The sequence below is a fragment of the Carettochelys insculpta genome, chromosome 1 (assembly GCF_033958435.1).
Source record: "Carettochelys insculpta isolate YL-2023 chromosome 1, ASM3395843v1, whole genome shotgun sequence".
Lineage (NCBI taxonomy): Eukaryota > Metazoa > Chordata > Testudines > Carettochelyidae > Carettochelys > Carettochelys insculpta.
This window is the reverse complement of record NC_134137.1, coordinates 177,027,421-177,049,402: the sequence shown is the minus strand read 5'-3', so window position 1 is coordinate 177,049,402 and position 21,982 is coordinate 177,027,421. Positions and strand designations below refer to the sequence as shown.

At 40.9% G+C, this 21,982-nt stretch overlaps 1 protein-coding gene across 7 annotated transcripts in view; it reads left to right on the top strand.

Annotated features, from left to right (window-relative positions):
- Window positions 1–21,982, top strand: part of DYRK1A (dual specificity tyrosine phosphorylation regulated kinase 1A) — a 158,635-nt gene that overhangs the window by 116,116 nt on the left and 20,537 nt on the right. For 6 of the 7 annotated variants that reach the window (XM_074996102.1, XM_074996117.1, XM_074996110.1 and 3 more), the window contains 3 exons: window positions 9,039–9,158; window positions 12,141–12,329; window positions 14,210–14,357. In XM_074996102.1, the coding sequence (XP_074852203.1) occupies window positions 9,039–9,158; window positions 12,141–12,329; window positions 14,210–14,357 (457 nt within the window). The remainder of the gene's footprint in view (window positions 1–9,038; window positions 9,159–12,140; window positions 12,330–14,209; window positions 14,358–21,982) is intronic. The other variant, XM_074996094.1, reaches the window with a different exon arrangement.

Genomic DNA, 21,982 nt, shown 5'->3' with positions numbered 1-21,982 from the left:
CAAAGAAACAGATATACATGATACTCACGTCAGATGATCTTGAATTGCAGCTGCCTTCGGATTTTCCAAAGGCTAAATCTTCGATCTCCAATGGGAAGGAATCAGTCCCATGAACCATTCTTCTCCTGACGACCTAAAGCAATTTCAAGCTCTCTTTAAGAGGATGGCTAGTATTCAAGAGATAATCCTACCAAAATGCCAGAGAAACAACACAAATTTCTGAAAAATCTGCAACCATCTACCTCAGCTAGAGTGGCCCTACCACTTGATGAAGCTATAATGGAGGTGGCAGATGAAGTCTGGCAAAATCCATCTGTGGCTCTGCCTGTGCCTATGAACTAAAGGGCCGATCGAAAGTATTTTGTCCCTGTAAAGGGCATAGTCTTGCTATTTCAGAATCCACAGCCCAACTGTCTTGTGGTGGATGCAGCCAGCCTGAGGGCAAAAACACCACAGTATAAATGCAAACTCCCTGATAAGGAATGCAAGAGCTTAGAATCGTTTGGTGAAAAAGCAGTATTCATCTTCTACACTTCAGTTAACACATAGCTAGCTATAAGGCACTCCTTGCTAACCATGAATTTGATAATTACTCACTTCACTCCCTGGATTCACTGTCTCCCTAAAGATAAGAGATGTATCCTTAAATCTATAGTCTAGTAAGGTTACATGGCATCTAAAACAGCCCTGCAAATGGCACTAGACTTGGCCTACACAGCAGCCAGAGCCACAGCTACTGTCATGAGGAGAATCTCATGGCTGCAAGCAGCAGGCATTCCAAAAGACCTCCAGGCAAAGGTGGATGACTTACCATTTGATAAGGTCAGACTCTTTGTAGCAAATACTGATGAGGTATTACACTCCAGCAAAGGTGCACACGCTATTTTGCACACTTTGAAAATATACACTACTGTGTTCTGCAAAAGGAGGTACACCCCATACCATAGATATAAAGATTAATATTTCGCTAGACAATCTTACAGGCCCTATAGACATAACGCTATTAGGCTGCACAATCAGAGGCACAGATCCCCTAAGAACTGTGCAACAGCACCATGTGCTTCTAAACAACAGGTTTGAAAATTTGGTTAAGGTCTCGTTGAACCTCCCATATTCTCCAGTGTACCACATTTCCCAAATGTTTTGTCACCACCTATACCCCTTTTATCACCAGTGGATGTCCATAACCACAGGCTGTTAGACATGATTGCCCAGGGATATACAATTCCTCTACTGTCTATTTTTCCAACATTTCCTCCTTCCCCTCCTGTACTCAGGGACTTTTCACATGACAACTTACCACATCTCCAAGTACAGCGCCTTCTTCAAATCAGAGCCATAGAAGTAGTTCTGAAACAGCATCGGGGAAAGGATTTTATTCAAACTATTTCCCAACAGAGACGAAAACAAGGGGTTGGAGACCCATCCTAGATTTTTATGGTGGTTAAACAAATAGATTCACAAAAATCATTTAAAAATGACCACATTACCCTCTATAATCCCTGGACTGGACAAAGGCGACTAGTTCTCAGCCCTCAACCTTCAAGATGCCTATTTCCACATCACCATTCATCTTGCTCACAGGTGTTTCCTATGCTTCATCCTTGTGTTGGAGTATTATCAGTACAGAGCCCTCTCCTTCAAGCTTTCAGCTGCCCCCAGACTATCCACCAACATTCTTGCACCAGTGGCTGCACATCTCCGACAGATCACTAAATTCCCATATCTCAACAACGGTCTTCTTGAAGGTCCTTCTCAAGAGACCGAAGAGCTGTGGTACAGTCTGCATGACATCTTCTACAGTCGCTAGGTTTCCTTGTCAATATAGCCAAATTAACCTTGGAACCTACCAAAGTCATTGATTTTTATAAAAACAAAAAAGCAGTCAAGTAGCACTTTAAAGACTAACAAAATAATTTATTAGGTGAGCTTTCGTGGGACAGACCCCCTTCTTCAGACCATAGCCATACCAGAACAGACTCAATATTTAACTGTTCTGGTATGGCTATGGTCTGAAGAAGTGGGTCTGTTTCACGAAAGCTCACCTAATAAATTATTTTTTTAGTCTTTAAAGTGCTACTTGACTGCTTTTTTGCTTTGATAGTATATAGACTAGCACAGCTTTCTCTCTGTTACTATTGATTTTATAGGTGGAGCTCAACTTGATTTCACAACCACTCATGCTTACCTACTTCCATAGTGTTTCAAGACTGTAAGGAGCCTTATATCACAACTTATTCTCAGTCCTACAGTAACTGCTATTACCTTCCATATGGCAGCCACCACTTACGTTGTTCCCAGCGCATTTCTGGTACCTCCAACTTGGCTGCCATCAGTGTACACCCCCATCAGATTCCTCATATGGGCTATGTCTACACGTGCACCCAACTTCGAAATAGCTTATTTCGATGTTGCGACATCGAAATAGGCTATTTCGATGAATAACGTCTACACGTCCTCCAGGGCTGGCAACGTCGATGTTCAACTTCGACGTTGCTCAGCCCAACATCGAAATAGGCACAGCGAGGGAACGTCTACACGGCAAAGTAGCACACATCGAAATAAGGGAGCCAGGCACAGCTGCAGACAGGGTCACGGGGCGGACTCAACAGCAAGTCGCTCCCTTAAAGGGCCCCTCCCAGACACACTTTCATTAAACAGTGCAAGATACACAGAGCCAACAACTAGTTGCAGACCCTGTATATGCAGCACGGACCCCCAGCTGCAGCAGCAGCAGCCAGAAGCCCTGGGCTAAGGGCTGCTGCACACGGTGACCACAGAGCCCCGCAAGGGCTGGAGAGAGAGTATCTCTCAACCCCCCAGCTGATGGCCGCCATGGAGGACCCCGCTATTTCGATGTTGCGGGACGCGGATCGTCTACACGTCCCTACTTCGATGTTGAACGTCGAAGTAGGGCGCTATTCCCATCCGCTCATGGGGTTAGCGACTTCGACGTCTCGCCGCCTAACGTCGATTTCAACTTCGAAATAGCGCCCAACACGTGTAGACGTGACGGTCGCTATTTCGAAGTTACTGCCGCTACTTCGAAGTAGCGTGCACGTGTAGACGCAGCCATGCAGTGAGGTGGTGACACCACCGAAGGTAATTGCATCTCTACGCAGGTGGACCCAAGAACTAAACATTCTAGTAGGGATCCTGTTTCATCATGTGCAACCAGCCCAACAAAGTATGACAGAGGTGTCGCTTCTCGGCTGGGGAGTATATTGTCAGCAGCACCATGTCCAAGGTTAATGAACCAAGGATGAACAGTGATGACATGTCAGCCTTCTTGAATTGCAGGCTGTGTTCAATGCTTGTAAACATTTTGTCCTGATTATTCAACACAAGACCATTTGGATCCTTCTGAACAATACCATGACAACGTTTGATATCAATCGTCAGGGAGGGGCCTGGTCACAAACGCTTTGTGTGGAAGCCATAAAATTATAGAACTAGTGTATTGCGCACAACATCATCCTTACAGCATCGTATCTGCCAGGCAGGAACAAAACACTCACAGACTCAGTCAGTCGATCTTTTTTCTCCTTAAACAACAAATGGGAGCTCCAGCACAGTGACCCGACACCTCTTTGAGACATAGGGTCACCCAGCTATAGATTTCTTCTCAATGCAACAAAACTCCAAATGCAGCCAGTATTGCTCGAGAGCAAGCAATGGTTACAAATCTCTGTGGTATGCCTTTCTCTTCTTGTGGATACTCACTTTTTCTCTGTCTCCCCACTTTTTCTCTGATCACCAGAATCCTCAGGAAAATCCAAAGAGGCGGAGCACAGATCATCCTCATAGCTCTGGTGCGACCCAGACAGATCTGGTTTCCTTTACTCTCTCTCACCTATCTCTTCCTTATCTGTTTCCCAGACGTCCGGACCTATTCTCTCAGAACAAAGGTTCCATGTGTCACCCCAGACTGCATACCCTACATCTGATGGCCTGGTTTCTGTGTGGCTCCCAGACGACATGCACCAGTACTCCCAACAAGTGAGAGATGTGTTGTTACCAAGCAGATGAGAAACAACACGTGGAACTTACCTCTCTAAGTGGAACCACTTCTCGATCTGATGTTCTGAAAGGGGCGTCCAACCCACCAAAGCCCCATTGTATGTGATTTTGGACTACACTCTTCACCTAAAGGATACTCACCTGTCACTTTCCTCAGTTCAAATCCACCTGTCGGCAATAACAGCCTTTCACCCATCTTTAGGAGGCTTCTTGGTTTTCACTGATCCAATTGTAAAAAGGTTCTGGAAAGGCCTACAAAACATTATGCCTCCATGTAAATCTATACCCCTCTGGCTTGGGACTTGGAACTTCTTTCATACTTTTGTGGGACTACCATTTGAGTCAAATGGCACAAGGTCACCAGCTAAATTAACAATGAAGACTGTGTTTCTAGTGGCTATGTCAGCTTGAAGAGCAAGCGAGAGAGCTGCTTTGACTGACTCTCCACCTTATGCAGTTTTTCACAAACACAAAGTAATTCTGCAACCTCCACCTCTCCTTTCTTCCAAAGGTATGCTCCCAATTCCACAATCACCAAATATACAGTCCTCCCTACCTTTTATCCTAAGCCTCGTGCCTCTCATACAGAAGCCAGACTGCACACACTAGATGTCAAAAGGCTGATATCCTTCTACATAGAAAGGACACAGTCATTTAGAAAATATCAAAGGCTGTTGTTATCTGTTGCTGAGAGGTCAAAGGGATTGGCCTCTTTCATCCAAATGTATATGTAGACTCATATGCGCATTCATAGTCCAATGTTGTTCTATCCAAAATAAACCTCTTCCATCAATTCTGAGAGCCCACTCTATAAGATCAGTAGTGATGTTGACCGCCTTCCTAAAGGGAGTGCCGCTACAGGACATATGTCATGCAGCCGCATGAGGTCTCTAACCACATGGTCGTGACACACTATGCAATACAGTCACATTCTGATAAAGAGATGGCAGTAGCTAAAGCAGTACTGTCTCCTAGGTGCTGCAGTAATGCAAGTAGTAATAATCACAAGTATAATAAGCCCATTTAGATTCAGTCAGGTATTGTTATCCTGTGCCATAAACAGATTGTCAAGGAGGTACAAATACCAAGGGCATGAAGATCAGTAGGAAAACAGAGATGTGTGTCAGGTGGATTAGATAGTAGAACTCTCTAAGAAACAGGCATTCTCTCTCTAGTGTGTTTTTCCTTGTACATCACCATCAATAACAATCTACTTCAATCTGAAGAAGTGGGTCTTACCCATGAAAAACTCATTACCTGATGAATAAATCTATTAGTCTTTAAGGTGCTACATGACTGTCTTTAAAAAAAAAGAATCCAGACTAATAGAGACCGCTATGAAAATATTTAATACCAATTTCCCAGGCCAGTTACACACTGTAATGGTTTCTAGTGACAGATCAGAGATTCAGTTCATTGTTTCATGCTACTGTCCATAGGGGAGAGTCTTCTTGTGTATGATATCTTGGTTGAATCAAATGCTCTGTAATATTCTTCCTTGCAAGACCTTCATCCTACCCCTCGCCAAGAAAAAAAGTTTTGATTTTTTGTTTTTGTTTTGTTTTTCGCTCTGTTTCAGTGACTATTTGTAAAAAGTGTGAAGATCTTTCTCTAGCAGTTTGTTTGCCATGCTGAGCTTACTGGACAAAACTTAGTTTTATTGACTCCAACCTCCATCTTCTGGCCAGATTCTTGAACTGCACCACTTGATTCTTGTTCAAGAGATTTTCCTTTAAATTCCTAAGCCTTCCATGTCTTGAACAAGCCAAATTCTTCCTAATTTCAGTAAAAAAAATCTGTTCGATTTTAAATAGCTCCTCTCCAAGCACAAATGCTTTATTAATATTTCCTGCGACTCAGCCAATCACAATGGGACAAATTAAGGAACCCTTTTTTTTTCTGTCTCCACTATGCCTCATTCCTTCTCAGTCTCCTCATTTCCAGCATTTAGGGCTGATGTTTTCCACAGTGATCCTTGTTGCTGGTGAATACCAAAGGGAGCATCGAAAGGAAGAAAATACAGGATTTTCTAAAAGGGGTTCATATCTGTTGTCAGTTGTCTTCTGCCTCTATGAAGCTTGTATCATTTATTGTTGGTATGGACCATCCAGCAGGACAAAGAAATAACTAGATCGAACAAGTTGCCTCTGGTTGTCATTTATGGTATTTTTTGACATTACGAGCAGCAGTTTGGTTACTTTAACGGGAGATAATACGGACTGCTTCTTATTTACATCACCTAAAATTAAGAAAAAGCGTTTGTGTGGCATTGTGGCTGACAAGGCAAGGTATTTATCTTCCAGATATGCTAAACATGCATATGCTCCTTTATGCTTCCGCTTGTAGTCTGTGAAATAATAATTCTGTATTTATAAGTTGCACTTTCATGATAGTGATATTGCACCAAACTACTTGTATGAGAAGTATTGAAAAATACCATTTTCTTTGTACAGTGCAAATATTTGTAATAAAAATAATGTAAAGTGAACATTGTACATCTGGTATTGAGTTGTAATAGAAATAAAAATGTAATTGACAGCCCTACAAATAAATAAAAACTGGTATTTTTGGTCAGATACAATGTTATATATTTCATTCATTGTATTTATAACGTGGAGATAATGGAATTAGAGCTCATTGAGAAGCTGAGAATGATGGAAGATGGCTGGCACAATTGTAATTATTGTTCATGGTTCATGAGAAGAAAAGAAACAAGCTTGATTTTCTCAGATTGACTTTTCAGTGCTGGTAAAGTGAGCAAATTTGAACTAGAAGTTATAGACAAGAATATATGTGTCCTGCAGATGCTATCACAACATGTGGTGTGCCTCATCCAGTGCACTAAATCCTCAGTAATGATGTGGTTGCATATGAACAGCTATACTAAGTCAGACCAAAAGTCCATCTAAAACAATCTAAAACCCACTAACCCTTCTTCCTCATGTTGAATAGTAACAGAGAGGAATCCGTGCTAGTCTATACACTATCAAAACAATATTGGACAGACTTCTAACTCCCTTACACAAAGGGTCAATGGGCACAAAACAGACATCAAAACACTCCAGATCCACAAACCAGTTAGTCAACATTTTAATGGAATGGGGCATTCTGTCAATGACCTAAAGATATGTGTGTTACTGAAAAGGAATTATCGCACCATTCTGGAAGGGGAAGCAGCCGAGCTGGCTTTTATATTCCAATTCGGCACATTAACACATGGTTTAAATCATGATGGGAACTTTCTGAGTCACTATAGGGGCTCGTCTGCATACTTGGCTCAATCTAATTCTTGACCTTCACCCCCACCCCTCCACTCTCTGACTTGTTCACCTTGATTATCTTTTTCTGATTTGTCCTCCCTGCTTACTGTTTTTGGTTCTCTGTGCCTTAAATATTGAGTCTGTTCTGGTCTGGCTATGGTCTGAAGAAGTGGGTCTGTCCCACGAAAGCTCACCTAATAAACTATTTTGTTAGTCTTTAAAGTGCTACTTGACTCCTTCTTCCTCACTGTAACTTGTCTTACCAGTTCCTTTCCCCTATAATTGGAATGGTGTTAATAGGCCACTTAACTTTGAATGATCCCTTGAAATGCATGTTAACTATGTTAGCAACCTGTTTTACCTTGTATTCATTTGTGACAGTCTGTGTATATTCCCAGAACGGAAGAAGAGCTCTGTGCTAGGCTATGGCTACCCTATAGTTGCTATTTCAGGATACAAGCGTATCCTGAAAAAGCAATTCCATGTCATGCAAGGGGTACCGGGAACTTCAAAATAGTCACTTATTTCAACCTTTGGTATCTTGTGGAGGGCACCAAGTTCTGAAATAAGTTAACTTGAAATAAATTAACCCAAAATAAATTCTGCAATTGGTGCGCTGCAAATTGCATGCGTTATTTCAAGTTATGGCTACAGTGTAGCCATAGCCTGAGAGAGATGAGCTTTCAGTCACCAACAGAAGTTGGCCCAGTAAAAGAGATTACAACACCCATCTTGTCTTTGTCATCACACCAACCTGGCTATAACAACAGAGTATGCTGTGGACTTCTTCTACAGTTGAAGGAATGACTCCACAAAGTGTCGTGTGTCAGAGAAACAGCGCTTTTTTAGTGAGGGTATGCGCTGGCAATGTTGCATGGCCCAAGAGCAACACAACTCTCTAATTATGAACAAGAATTAGAAAAGAGTATTTTTTTACTTGTGTTTAACGATAGTTCTATCAGAAATTTGAATGTTTTAAAACTAGGGAGTTTTGGAAAATACAGGTTTTGTTCCTTTTCATTATTTTACAAAACATACTTTTGATTTGTCTGTAGCAGATCCATTTGTGTCCAGCTTTCACACAACATTTAGATTGATTGATGGATTCTAAAGCCAGAAGGCACCACTATGAACATCTGTTTTGATCTCCTGTATTATAAAAGAGGTCATAGAACTTCCCCAAAATAATTCCTAGAGCACACATTTAGAAAAACATTGAATATTGGTTTAAAAATAATTAGTGATGGAGAATCCACAACAACCCTTGGCAGATTTAGTGTCAGTGCTAAAATTGTATGCCTTATTTCTTGTCTGAATTTGGTTAGCTTCTGTGACATACCAGCATTTCTAAGCCCCCTGTAATATCATTGAATATAATGAAGGATTTTTTAAATGTACTGACTCTGCTGTTCCCTATCAGCATTTATGGCAGTGGATTATTTAAACTGTTAGTATATCTGTCTGCATTGATTTTGTTTGTTTTTAAATGCAAGTCTATTTTAAATGCAATTATTTTATATGTGCCTCAGAAAACAGAGAACAAGAGAGAGAATGCAGGAGGGCATATTATCCACTAGCTTAACTATGGAAATGTTAAACTTATTCATATTAACTTTCTGTTTAAACCCAGATTTGTAAATATTAGAAATTCATCAGTTAGTAGGTATGATTAGATTTATGCGGTTTATTCTTCTGAAGAGGCTATATTGGCATAGTGTAGTAATTAGTTAAAGTGCTAGTTTTTTCTGTCTGTTTAAGGTGATGCCTGATATTGTCATGTTACAGAGGCGGATGCCCCAAACTTTCCGTGATCCAGCTACTGCTCCCTTGAGGAAGCTCTCCGTTGATCTGATCAAAACATACAAACATATTAATGAGGTAAAGACTGTGTACGTAGTTCACCCAGTTATATGTTTGTTTAATATATGATATCTTACTAATAATTTCAGTATGCAGTGTTATCAAAGTATTGATTAGTGGTCCAAGTAGATTTTCTATAATATGCAATAATTTTAGACATACTTCTTTTACTGACACATTGTGTAGGCATTCTTTCTCAATTTATGAATTAGCTTGATGAATTCTAAATTAAACAAGTGCATGTGACTTTTATTGTCAATAGAAGTACATGAAAAGAACAAAATGGTTTGTGCCCTTTTTGTTTTTTATTATGGAGGCCTGAAAGATGTGTTTAAAATCTGGGTTCGTTTTTCCCATCTCCCCCCAGTAGAAATATGAGTAACGTCTTTTCATTTTGGCTATGTGTACACTAGCCCCAAACTTCGAAATGGCCATGGAAATGGCCATTTCGAAGTTTACTAATGAAGCGCTGAAATACATATTCAGCGCCTCATTAGCATGTGGGCAGCCGCAGCACTTCGAAATTGACATGGCTCACCACCGCACAGCTCATTCAGACTGGGCTCATTTTCAAAAGGATCCCGCCTACTTCCAAGTCCCCTTATTCCCATCTGCTCGTAGGAATAAGGGGACTTGGAAGTAGGTGGGGTCCTTTCAAAAAGGAGCCGCGCGGTGGCAAGCCGCGTCAATTTTGAAGTGCTGCGGCCGCCTGCATGCTAATGAGGCGCTGAATATGTATTTCAGTGCTTCATTAGTAAACTTCGAAATGGCCACTTGCATGGCCATTTCGAAGTTTGGGTCTAGTGTAGACACGGTCTTTTGGGGGGAAGCCTCCTTGAAGGACCCGAAGTGGAAACTTTCTATGCTTTTAACTGAAGGGGGCTTGGTGGGTGCTAATTTTTTTTTATGCCTTAATTTTCAAACATGACCATACTGGCTCCTCGGTTTTTGGGTGCTTTGACTTCAGACAAGCTTAATGAGCCTGATTTCAGAACTGTTGAATATCTGCCTTCTGCGAATGAGATTCCATTTAGTAGTCTCACATTGAGATTCTAAATTATGGCTTCCGAAATCAGCAGTCACTTTTGAAAGTGTAGGTCTTTGTAGAGTTATTTTTAATTCTGTTTCTAGGGTATTTGCATTCCATAGGTTTTATTAACAGCACTCATGAATAAAAATCAGGTTTCTTCTCAGTTGCTCATGTTTCACTACTTGATACCTGTGATGCCACAATCCTAATAGGTCTCAAGTCCAAAGTCTTCTGGGAAGGAAGGCTAGACAACAGTTGCATTGCTGTTGTAAATATAAATAAACTTGAATGTTTTTCATATGTATCATGAGGAAAACATACTCACTGTTTGCCTTTCATGTTACATTTTGATTGTATTATCTTTTAGAAAATGTGTGCTCCTATACTGCCTTCTTAATTGATCAGATTATCTTATTTATTTATCCAAAAGGCAAGAGAAGGAAACATTATAAAGCAGGAAAGTGATGATGTCCTCCTGGATACCTTTGGTGGTTGTAGAATAAAATAAATAGCCACTGCAGCCACAGATGATTTCACTTTGGTTATTCTTTTAATCTTGGGTACTTGGTAATGTTGCCACGCTACAGTTCCTTTCTCTAATAAAGGCCCTGGCAGTTTAAAAGTAGCTGTTATTATCTAGTGTGGGGGTGCATAATAAGTTGCCTTCAGGCCAGATGCATTTCACTATGGTTAGCCTCTGGCTGGGTTCCAGATGATCTATTTAAATGAGCTTCTGCAAGTACAGTCACTCACAGCTCCCATTGACTGTCGTTTGTGGGAGTGGTGGAAAATGGCATAGGCCAGGCAACTGCGTCTCACAGGTCCCATTGGTCAGGAGCAGTGAATTGGAGACACCAGGTGCTGAGAGTGGTCATACTTGCAGACAGTCAGGGTAATAAGGCATCTGGCAGCCTACTATGGGTGAGCCCTGGCAAACTGTGTCTGTCCTGTGGGTCACTTTTTACCTACCCCAGTCTAGAGCCTGGGAGTCCAGAACATCTGTGCCGCTGAGTCACTCAGTGGACATAACAAAATGTTTAATCCCCTTGCCTCTTTTTTTCTATCCTGCTGTTTTATACAGCACTTTGAAAAATATAAAATGTTACGTAAGTGCCTAATAGTTCCATATTTAGTTATCCTTATTATACTGAAATGCTAAGCAACAATTGAATATTGTGTTATTCAGCTCCTCACAATGCTTATGTATTTAATTTTACTTTTTGTTCATTACAATTTATACTTTCTTACCTTTTAAACACAAATAAAGATATTAAATGAGTTTTTGCATATCTGTACATAAAGTGCAATCATGGGAACAATAGGGACCTCGTGATGTCTTCTAGTTGTGTTTTCTGCACTCAGGGCAGGACTTTTTTCATGCATGTATGTGAGGGGGAGAGAGAGTAAGTGAGTTAACCATGGTGTGTCTTCCTTCTTTATTTTTAATAGGCTCAAAGGCTACATTTTATGAATATGTTACTGTGATGTGCTTACATATATTTCTTAAATATTGATAAATATCAAGATTTTTGGCTTTCATATAAGAAACTGAATTTTAGGTCCTGTGATGTAATTAAAATATTGTGTGCACTACTAAAGGGGCACATTAATTCAGAAATTGCTGTTTTCACTGAAGCTTTATCTCCTTTGTTTATAAATATCACGTAGGATTATTATGTGTAAATTATAATTTTTAAATACATTTTCCAGGTTGTGAATTTGATAGCATTGTTTTAAATACTATTTTCTCAGTGTAGTCAGTTTTCCTGGTTTTTATGGATGTCTTCTTCACAGTAAAAGGGCATGGGGAAAACAAATTTTTAAAAAAGGAAAAGGGATTTGAAAAAGCACAGTTTTCCTGCCAGGGGGTGAGAGAGGCACAGAGTCCAGTGTAGTATTTGAAGCTGCTCTTTAATGATTAACTTTCTACTGATGGTGTCCCTTTAAACAAGTATGTTCCTCATCTTCAGGTTTACTATGCAAAAAAGAAGAGACGTCACCAACAGGGTCAAGGAGATGATTCCAGTCATAAAAAGGAACGGAAAGTTTACAATGATGGCTATGATGATGACAACTATGACTATATTGTAAAAAATGGGGAAAAGTGGATGGATCGTTATGAAATTGACTCTTTAATAGGCAAAGGATCCTTTGGGCAGGTAACGGATATCATCTGAAAAGTCATTAACTCATTTGAGTTCTAAGGATCATCTGAATGAGTTAATATCTAGCGCTTTAGGCCACAACCCCTGTCTCATGTAAAGATTTCTTTGTCTATTCGTAAGTACTTGGAATAAACTGTCTATTTAGAATTTCTGCATTTGACTTAGGTACAAGATACTGCATATTTTGAGCATGCACATCTTTTGCAAGATAAAAAAACTCCATTAACACTTAACTTCCATTTTTTGTCAATCAGAATTTTTAGGGCACTGTGCTGTGGAAATACAAGTTAATTTTTCTGTCCATATGGAGATAATACATAAGCAGTACATAGTATGTAATAAATACATATCATACTTAAGTTAACTCTGGAACAAGGCATTTTGAGATTTAGGCACTTCTGAATAGTGAATGTTAATAGAAAATGATTTTACTCTAATAGGAATTTTCTGTATTTTTTTTTGTATTTCATGTTTGAATTGGATGCTATTTCCTCAGTACAGCTTCTCAGTGAAGTGTGGCAAATGGCTGATGCTATTGTGGTGGGTCAGAGCACTGCACTTGCTCCTATTCTTAAGCTCCACTAATGTCATCATCAAGGGTGAAGGAAGTAGAACGGGGAAGGGACCCTGCCCCTTCTGCTTTGTAAGCTTTGTACCCTCTTGCATTTTGGACAGGGTTTCTCTTGGTGCTTTGTGCTCTGGGAGTCCCTCTGCCTTACTTGGACATGCTCTCCCTTCCCCTGATATCGTGATCCTCTGGCAACACGAATATGCCTCCAAACTACAGTCAGCTTTCCTTTCCTCCTCTTGTCCAACTACAGCAGTGATTTTTATTTGGTCTTGGGGGATGCCTTAATTATCTCTAATTAATATGTAGTAACCTCTCCTTAGTTCTCCTTAGTCCTTATTCCTGGAATAAGGAATAAGGCTCTGATGATTAGGACTGTCCTGAGGGGGCACCTGGGGCACCCACCATCCCAGTGCCACAGGTGCAGGGCCTGGGGCAGAACACACCTCTCGGCTGCAGGCCCTGCCTCATCCCCTTGCCAGAGCAATGCGGCCTGGGGAATTATGGGGGCCTGACATGGCAGCAACAGGGGTCATGCTCCCCACGCTCACTGTGTAGGTGGTGGAACAGCCCAGCAGCCTGCTCTACTCTGTTGTACTGCCCTCCTCACCTGCTGTACCTCACTTTTCTACAGTGGTGGGAAGTGGAGTGTCCTGGGGGCAGGGCGCTTTGCTAGCTGAGCACAGCAGGGTGGCATGGTTGGGCAGAATGAAGGGGGCTGCTAGGCTGCTCCGACTCATGCCACCTGCCTGGTAAGTGTTTTGGGAGATGACCCCTTGCTGCTGCCATTCTATGCTAGGCCTCCCAAGTAATCCCATGGGTCCCATCCAAAGGCTGGTTAGGATGGCTGCCACTGCACCCCAGAAGTATGGATCATGGGGGTGCCCCAGTTTGTCCTATGGACACAACGGCTCTACTGATAATCCTGGAACTTACATACCTCCCATCGATCTGTCTTTTGTTGCTATCTGGCCCTGCTGTATCACTGAAGTCTGAATCCTAGGTTTTTTCCTCCCATGTTTGTTTTGAAAATTACTATCATGTTAGAATATCACCTGTGGCTTCACAGTAGAAACAAGAAAAGAAAATGGTCTGGAGAAGATAGAAGTTCTGAACTGTAAGATAAATATTGTCAATTTCAGTCAAATGTACTTAATAAAATTTTGGAAAATAGATTATTAGGTATGTTTTTGAAGATAATCAATTTCAAAGATTCTTTCGGTTTTGAAAATCTGTTTAGTAAATACATTTAATGAAATGTGTAGTTACATGAACGTTGTATTTAGCATGTCTTTTTCTCTTTCAGGTTGTAAAAGCTTATGATCGCGTGGAGCAGGAGTGGGTTGCTATTAAAATTATAAAGAACAAGAAAGCTTTCCTAAATCAAGCCCAAATTGAAGTACGGCTTTTGGAGCTTATGAACAAACATGACACTGAAATGAAATACTATATAGGTATTAAGATTATTCTTATTTTTATTTACTTTCAAATATTTGAGTATTCACTGGAGAATCTAAGACTGCTACTGATTTTTACAGTGCTGTAGTGTTGAGGAATTGTCAGTTTTTTTTAATTTTCACATCAATAGTTATTTTACAGCAGACTACCTTACCTAAAGAGGAGAGTTGAACTATGCACATTGAGCTTGATCTAGAGGAAGTTATATGAGTCCTTATGACATTAACTCTCTTTAACCATGAGTTCTGCTTCTGGACAGAGTCTGGTTTTTGCTGCTGACGGGGCAGTTTTCAGTCCCCACAGCCTCTTAATATGGAAAAGCTATTGGCAAAGCCATTTTGACCTATACACAGGAGTATAAATTACATAAAAAAAAGAAAATAAAAAGCCCAATACTGTATAATCTTGATATCAGAGAAGAGCAGGTTACTGGCAGAAACATGATAAAAGGAAGCAGAAGCTACTATTCTGTCCCCCGCTGGATCCAGACATTTTTAAGCCCATCCATAAGTCCGGTGTGTGTTTTTGAATTCAAATTCATTGCCCTCAAGGTACAGTCCTAGCACCCTGGTTCTGTGATTAGATGTACACTAACACATGAGTACCCCGTGAAGAGAGCATTTCAGTCAGCAGCAGAACTTTCTACTGTACCCTAGGGCACACAAAATCATAAGGCCAGGTATCCCAATATTTATAGACTGATAGAAACAACGTACATGTCATCGTAAGCTTTTCATGACCTCTGCTTACCACCTCCCTTGTAACTTGCTTCAGATGTCTTAGGCACATATTCTGTCAAACCCTCTTATTTGGTGTTCGATCGGGATGTACCTGAGTTAATCTTTTGGAGTGAGTTCACGTACATACCTGGTATTTGTTGCTTCATATGGATATCTGTGTCAGGGGTCGACAACCTTCAAAACATGGCCTGTCAGGGTAATCCACTGGTGGGCTGTGAGACATTTAGTGGCTGGTGGGCCACAGGCAAGGCCCCCCTCCCCCGCTACCCTTCCGGTGACTGTGGCTTGCTGTTCCCAGTAGAGGGAGCTGTGAGCACTCTCACTCTCTTCTACGCTGGCTGCTCTCATTTGGCTTTGATGCTAATGCCAGGATCTTACTAACATCTTTCTCATAGTAGCAGCTTGTTTCAGACAGGGGAAAACGGTGAAACCATTTTATATGAATAGTTGGCTTCTTGTTGTCAAAATACATTAGGAAGTCTACGAGTCAACCTCCCCAGTGTTTCAGGTACTTTCTTTCCCTCAGGATCAGCATGAACTTGGAAAAGTCTGTCCTCCTTACAGTGCAGAATATAGACTTCATAGGGGCCACCCTTGATTCAGTTATTGTGAGAGCTTTTCATCAAGGGGTTAGGTTTTATGCCAGGAGTGACCTTAGAGATCAGGTTAAGCATAACTCTTGAGCTGCAGTCAGAATTTGTATTTTGCTGGAAAGGAAACCTACTCCTCCTTGGGACTTATTCTTTACTTTTGCACTCACTGAGCCTCTCTTTGAACATTAACTGTGTGTTCTACTTTTCATTTATCAAAAAAAGTTTCAATTTTTGTGATCACCACTCAGCTAAAAAAGTGGTTGAGTTGGGAGCCATAATCATGAATCTACCATAAATTGTGTGTTCACTAAAGAAGTCTCTTTGCAACTGCATCTGAAATTCACCTCCAGGGAGTCTTTGAAATTTCATATAAACTAAGCAACCCATTTGTTTTGCTTGTTTTTTGGGGGAAAACCACATGCGTCTGAGGTGGAGAGGAGACTTCACTACCTTGATGTATGTCACATTCTTGCCTTCTACTTTCAAGGCACAAAACCAATCAGAAAATCTCCTAGATTGTTTCTAAGCATAGCGGAATGAGTCCTAAGTAAAATTATATCTTCCCAGAGGATTTCTTGGTGGATTTTGGGTTTATCCTGTGAAGTTACAGTAACTGCTTGCTTAACGTTGTAATTATTTTCCTGAAATACGCTACTGTAAGCAAAAGAATGTTAAGCAAATTCAATTTCCCCATAAAAGTGAAAGTTAAAAGAACGTGGGGGTTAGGTTTCAGGGATTTTATTTTTCAGCAGGAGATTAAATACGTATATAGTAAATTTTAAATAATTTAATACTGTACTCACTAATGCTGATTGTGAAGTTTGGTTGAGGCAAAAGGGGTTGGAGCGTAGGAGCTTGCCTTGCTCCGCCTGCCAGACACTATGGCTGAGGTATGGGGTTGGGGGCTTGCCCAGTTCCCAACTGTAACAATGGGTGGACATGGGATGATGGACTACTTTATGATGGGATATTGCGCGACTTTAAAAGAGTATGTTCTCTAATAGATCAGTAACTCAGTAACAAAGCAATGATAATTGGGATGACTTTAAGTGAGGAGTATCTGTACCCCTTGTTGTGTCTTCCCTCCTGTGCCTTCCCCATGGTCATGGTATGAGGATTTATTCTGCATGAGCACAAGCAATGTCTAGATTTGTCAAGTAAAGGAATATCAAACACTGCAAAGGTTCCTTGTTCTGTTTTATATAAAAGCCCGTTTGGCTTGCCAGATCTGTTTCTTCCTTGCGGGCTGAAAAGGATGAAGTTTGTTGAAGGATAGAGCAAAGTGATTTTGCAACCTCTGTACATAAACCCTTAAATAAAGCATTGTGCTCTTGATGTATTTTTCAAGTGAATGATTGTTATGTGCAGAGTGTCTCCAAAGCAGTATTTGATAATTCTTGGTAGACTTTCCTGAGTTTTCTCATAATTTTTGAAAGGATGAAATGAAGGCTTTCTGGATTATTTTTGCAACAAGTTCTCCTAACAATGAGGACTAAAGAATCTGGAGGTGTCTGCTTATTTGACTCTTGTGTGTAAAGTGACTCTGTAAATTGAATGTAAATAACTGCATTCAGCCTTTTCTTGTGTTTTGTTCTTTGGGCAACATCATTAAAGATGTCAGCATGGGGACAGAAAAGATACTTTCTTAGTATTGTAGTTGTGTTTGTCCCAGGATGTGAGGAAAAAAAAAGGTGGGAGGAGGCAACTTCTTTTTGCAGACCAACTTCTGTTGGTGAAACAGATACTTTTGTGCTACATATAGCTCTTCTTGGAGTCTATGTAGCTCAAAAGTTTGTCTCTTTTACTGACAGAAGTTGGCCCAATAAAATAAATGATTTCATCCACTTTGTTCATCTAATTTATTTCCTAGTCATTTCTTTCTCCACCTCTGGTTTGCCACCACAGGAATCTGGGCTTTTTATCAGTGAAAAGTCCCAAGTTATTAGCTATATATGTTTTGAAAAGTAGTGTTACTAGTAATAAGTATGATTTTTGTCTCAAGTCAACTGGAAAGTCAATGATTTATAGTATAGCTAAGGCTGTTAGCCAAAACTTTGTTTTGCTTGCTAGCTTGCCTATGGAAAACAGGTGACGCTACCTGTGCAAAAAGGCATTTGCTATTTTTAAAAAAAAATCAATAGCTGCATAAGAATCTTTATAATAAAACAGAGATTAGTAAGCATTAAAACTCACCTGGTCTCAGCACAGAAATTAGACTTAAATCCTAGTTGTTCCTGGTGGGTTTCATTGCATTTTCCCTGAGATGTGATTGTGTTGTTAATTTAACTTTATAATAAAAGCTAAATTGATAATCAACCAGCACACAAAAGGCAGTCTGTTTAAAGCTCACAATCTTGCTTTTTGAAATTTTATTTGTTTATTTACTTTGTGTCTGTCTATCTGGCACATGGCATAGGGGAAAAGATAACAGAAGAAAAGGAAGAGACGCATCAGAACAGAATAGCGAAAGTTTTTAGAAGAAAGAGAGGAACAAGATTATTAAACTACAGATAGTACTAGCCTTATTCTCTTTGGTTACATCTACACTAGAAGCATCTGTCTACAGAAGTTACTGTTGGAGGAAAAGTTCTGACAAAACTTTTGTCAATAGGCCCTGTCTACACATAAAAGTGGATCAATCTTTTGATCCTCTCTGTTGACAAAAGGGCCCACTGGAGCATCTACACAATTTTTTTGTTGACAATTTCTGTCGACAAAACACATTTTGTGTGTAGATACTCCGCAAGTTTTGTTGACAAAACCGCAGTTTTATCTGGAAAACTCTAGTGTGGACGTAGCTTTTTTGCATATGTTGGGAATATTGGGTTATCTTCGTATCATGGAAAGATGATCACTTTTACAAAAGTAAAAAAACATGTTCTTAGGGCTAAATGATCTAGTGACCGGATAACTATTTTAAACTATTGCTGTTAAGAACATTTAACTCATTTTTTCCAATAATGGCTATTCTTGTGGAGAAATATGTTTTGTGATGTTGATTAAAAATAATTTATTATTTTGATTGGCTGTCATTCATATCTCAAATAAAAATTAAGTTTCACAGGGAGGAAATAGCTCAGTGGTTAGAGCATTGGCCTTGTAAACCCAGGGTAGTGTGTTCGGTCCTTGACGGGGCCTTTCAAGGGTTTGGGTGGCAGGTTGGGGGGGGAAAACCTATCGGGCATGATGATAGGTCCTTCTGTGAGTGTGGGGGGCTGGGCTTGATGGCTTCTCCAGGTCCCTTCCAGATCTATGGCTACGTCTACGTCTACACGTGCAGCCAACATTGAAATAGCTTATTTCGATGTTACGACATCGAAATAGTCTATTTCGATGAATAACGTCTACACGTCCTCCAGGGCCGGCAACGTCGATGTTCAACTTCGACGTTGCTCAGCCCAACATCGAAATAGGCGCAGCGAGGGAACGTCTACACGTCAAAGTAGCACACATCGAAATAGGGATGCCAGGCACAGCTGCAGACAGGGTCACAGGGCGGACTCAACAGCCAGCCGCTCCCTTGAAGGGCCCCTCCCAGACACAGTTGCACTAAACAACACAAGATCCACAGAGCTGACAACTGGTTGCAGACCCTGTGCCTGCAGCATAGATCCCCAGCTGCCGCAGAAGCAGCCAGAAGCCCTGGGCTAAGGGCTGCTGCCCACGGTGACCATAGAGCCCCGCAGGGGCTGGAGAGAGAGCATCTCTCAACCCCCCAGCTAATGGCCGCCACGGAGGACCCAGCAATTTCGACGTTGCGGGACGCGGATCGTCTACACGGTCCCTACTTTGACGTTCAACGTCGAAGTAGGGCGCTATTCCTATCTCCTCATGAGGTTAGCGACTTCGACGTCTCGCCGCCTAACGTCGAAGTTAACTTCGAAATAGCGCCCGATGCGTGTAGACGCGACGGGCGCTATTTCGAAGTTGGTGCCGCTACTTCAAAGTAGCGTGCACGTGTAGACGCAGCTTATGATATAATATAGCGTACGTCAGAAATGCCTTTCAGAAGTCTAAAAACAAGTCACTTCTGGTTCATTTCAAAATAGTGACATGCTGTATGACAATAACGAGAAACATCTTGAATTATTAGGTTGAGAGCCTCTTGGAAAAAAATCTTGATCTCTTCTCCTTCCCCCACAAATATTCATTTCCCCTTACCCCCCCAAAAAAAACCAGCCTGTTAAAATTTATATGGCTACAAACTTTGTCCTAAAGCTACACTTGGATTGCTTTATAAATTGGTCATTTAGTTGAGATGTCTGCCGGTGACCTGATTAATGTAATGAATATCAGTAATTCTGAACAGTGGAGAAGCATCACATGTATTCTGTTGAAATAACATACCTGCTGTTGACTGAAGTCTTTATACAATAATTCATAATAGTTCTTGGCTTACTTCAGTTTTTGTTCCTGCTCCAGTATGGCTGAAATATGAGCTTGTTTATCTTTTACTATAGAAATGTTTTCATGTTGATTATTTTTAAAGCAATTTGTGAATTTGGTATCTTCTAGAACATACTGGACACAAAACCAGTCTCTTTGTAATTAGACAGTTATTTGAATTGATTTTTGTTTCCATAAGTGTGTGTCAGTTAACCAGTTACAGTAAATTCTTTTAACCGTCATTCAAACAAACTGACTTCTCAGTTATCCAGCATTCTGTTCTGTGTGCCTACAGCCGGTGGCTCCTCCACTCCATCACCCTGTGCCCACTACGTAGAGTGGCTTCCCACACGACGCGGCCATGCATGAGCTGCCCAGAGCAGCGCCCACAAGCCACCCAGCCTAGAGCAGCCCATGGTGCAGCGATGCATAAGCCACCTGAAGCTGCTCACATTGCAGTGATGCACAAGCTGCCCAGAGTGGCTCCTGACACAGCCATGCACAAGCTACCTAGAGCAGCTCCCTGCCGAGAGCATGTTGGAATCTCCCGCATAGCCAGCAACCTCCCAGTCCAGGGGCTGCCAGATACGGAAGAGTTTACTGTGCTACCATGTAACTGGCAGCTGCATGTTGTATTTCAGATTGGCAAAACTTAAAATCTGTTTTTCTCCAGTATTACTAACCTTTCTGGGCTCTGACATGCTGGGGTGTGTTTTTGTGATATGCAGTTTTAAACAATCTCACAAAACAAGAACCATATTGCCTAAAGGAGTCACTTCGTTATATACGTACAGTGGTAAGTTTGTAAACATAAAAAATTCTTTTAATTTTGCTTATAAACAGTGCTGTAGAACAATGGGTGTACTTAGGGCATGTCTGCACTACCCCTCCCTTTCAGAAGGGGTATGTAAATGTGGTGGCTCAGAAATGCTAATGAGATGCTGATAAATATTCAGAGCCTCATTTGCATAATGGCACCAACCTGGAGCATCAAAAGTGCTGCTTTTGAATTGAAAACTAGCCATGTAGATGGATGGGGTTCCTTTGAAAGGAAACCCTGATTTCAAAAGTACCCGTCCCCCCAAAAAATTGGGAAGATGGGAGCTTTCAAAATCGGAGTTTCCTTTCTAAGGAACCCCATCTACATGGCTAGTTCTCAACTTGAAAACAGCACTTTTGATGCTCCATGTGGCTACCATTATGCAAATGGCACCCTGAATATTCATATCACTGCTTCATTAGCATTTCTGATCTGTGGCATTTACAAACCCCTTCCAAAACGGAAGGGTAGTGTAGATGTGGCCATAGTGTTAGATTTATCTGGAGGGTACTTCAACGACGTGCCATCTGCAAACCATTCTCAGAAAAAATCCAGAGGATAAATTTTGTTTCAAAATGTTCTTTTTAGAGTGGTCAGTGTCTACCTGCCTCTCATCCTGCTTTATCTGGGGCAGAATCATTATTATATTGCTCCTAAGGAGTGCTCTATTAAAGCTGACACCACAAGTTTAAAAACCCATCACCTTACTGTGAGAGGTACTCAGATTAAAAAGGAAAAAAAACTACAGATCTATGGGTATGTCCACACTCAACAGAAGAATGACTCCTTCCAGGTTGATCTTTGGGATTTCGATTTAGCATGCCTACTAGGGATGGACTAAATGAAAACATGAGGGCTCTACAGTTGGCCCTGGTACTCCTCATTGTCATGAGGAGTAAGTGATGTCAATGGGAGAGTTTCTCATGTTAACCTCCCACTATGGGAACATCCAGAAAAATTGATATGGGGTACATTGATTTCAGCTACACAATTGTAGTAGCTGGAATTGTGTATCTTAGGTCAACTTTTTGGTCTAGTGTAGACCTGGCCTTAGAGAGAGCAGATACAGATCTTTTCTGGTC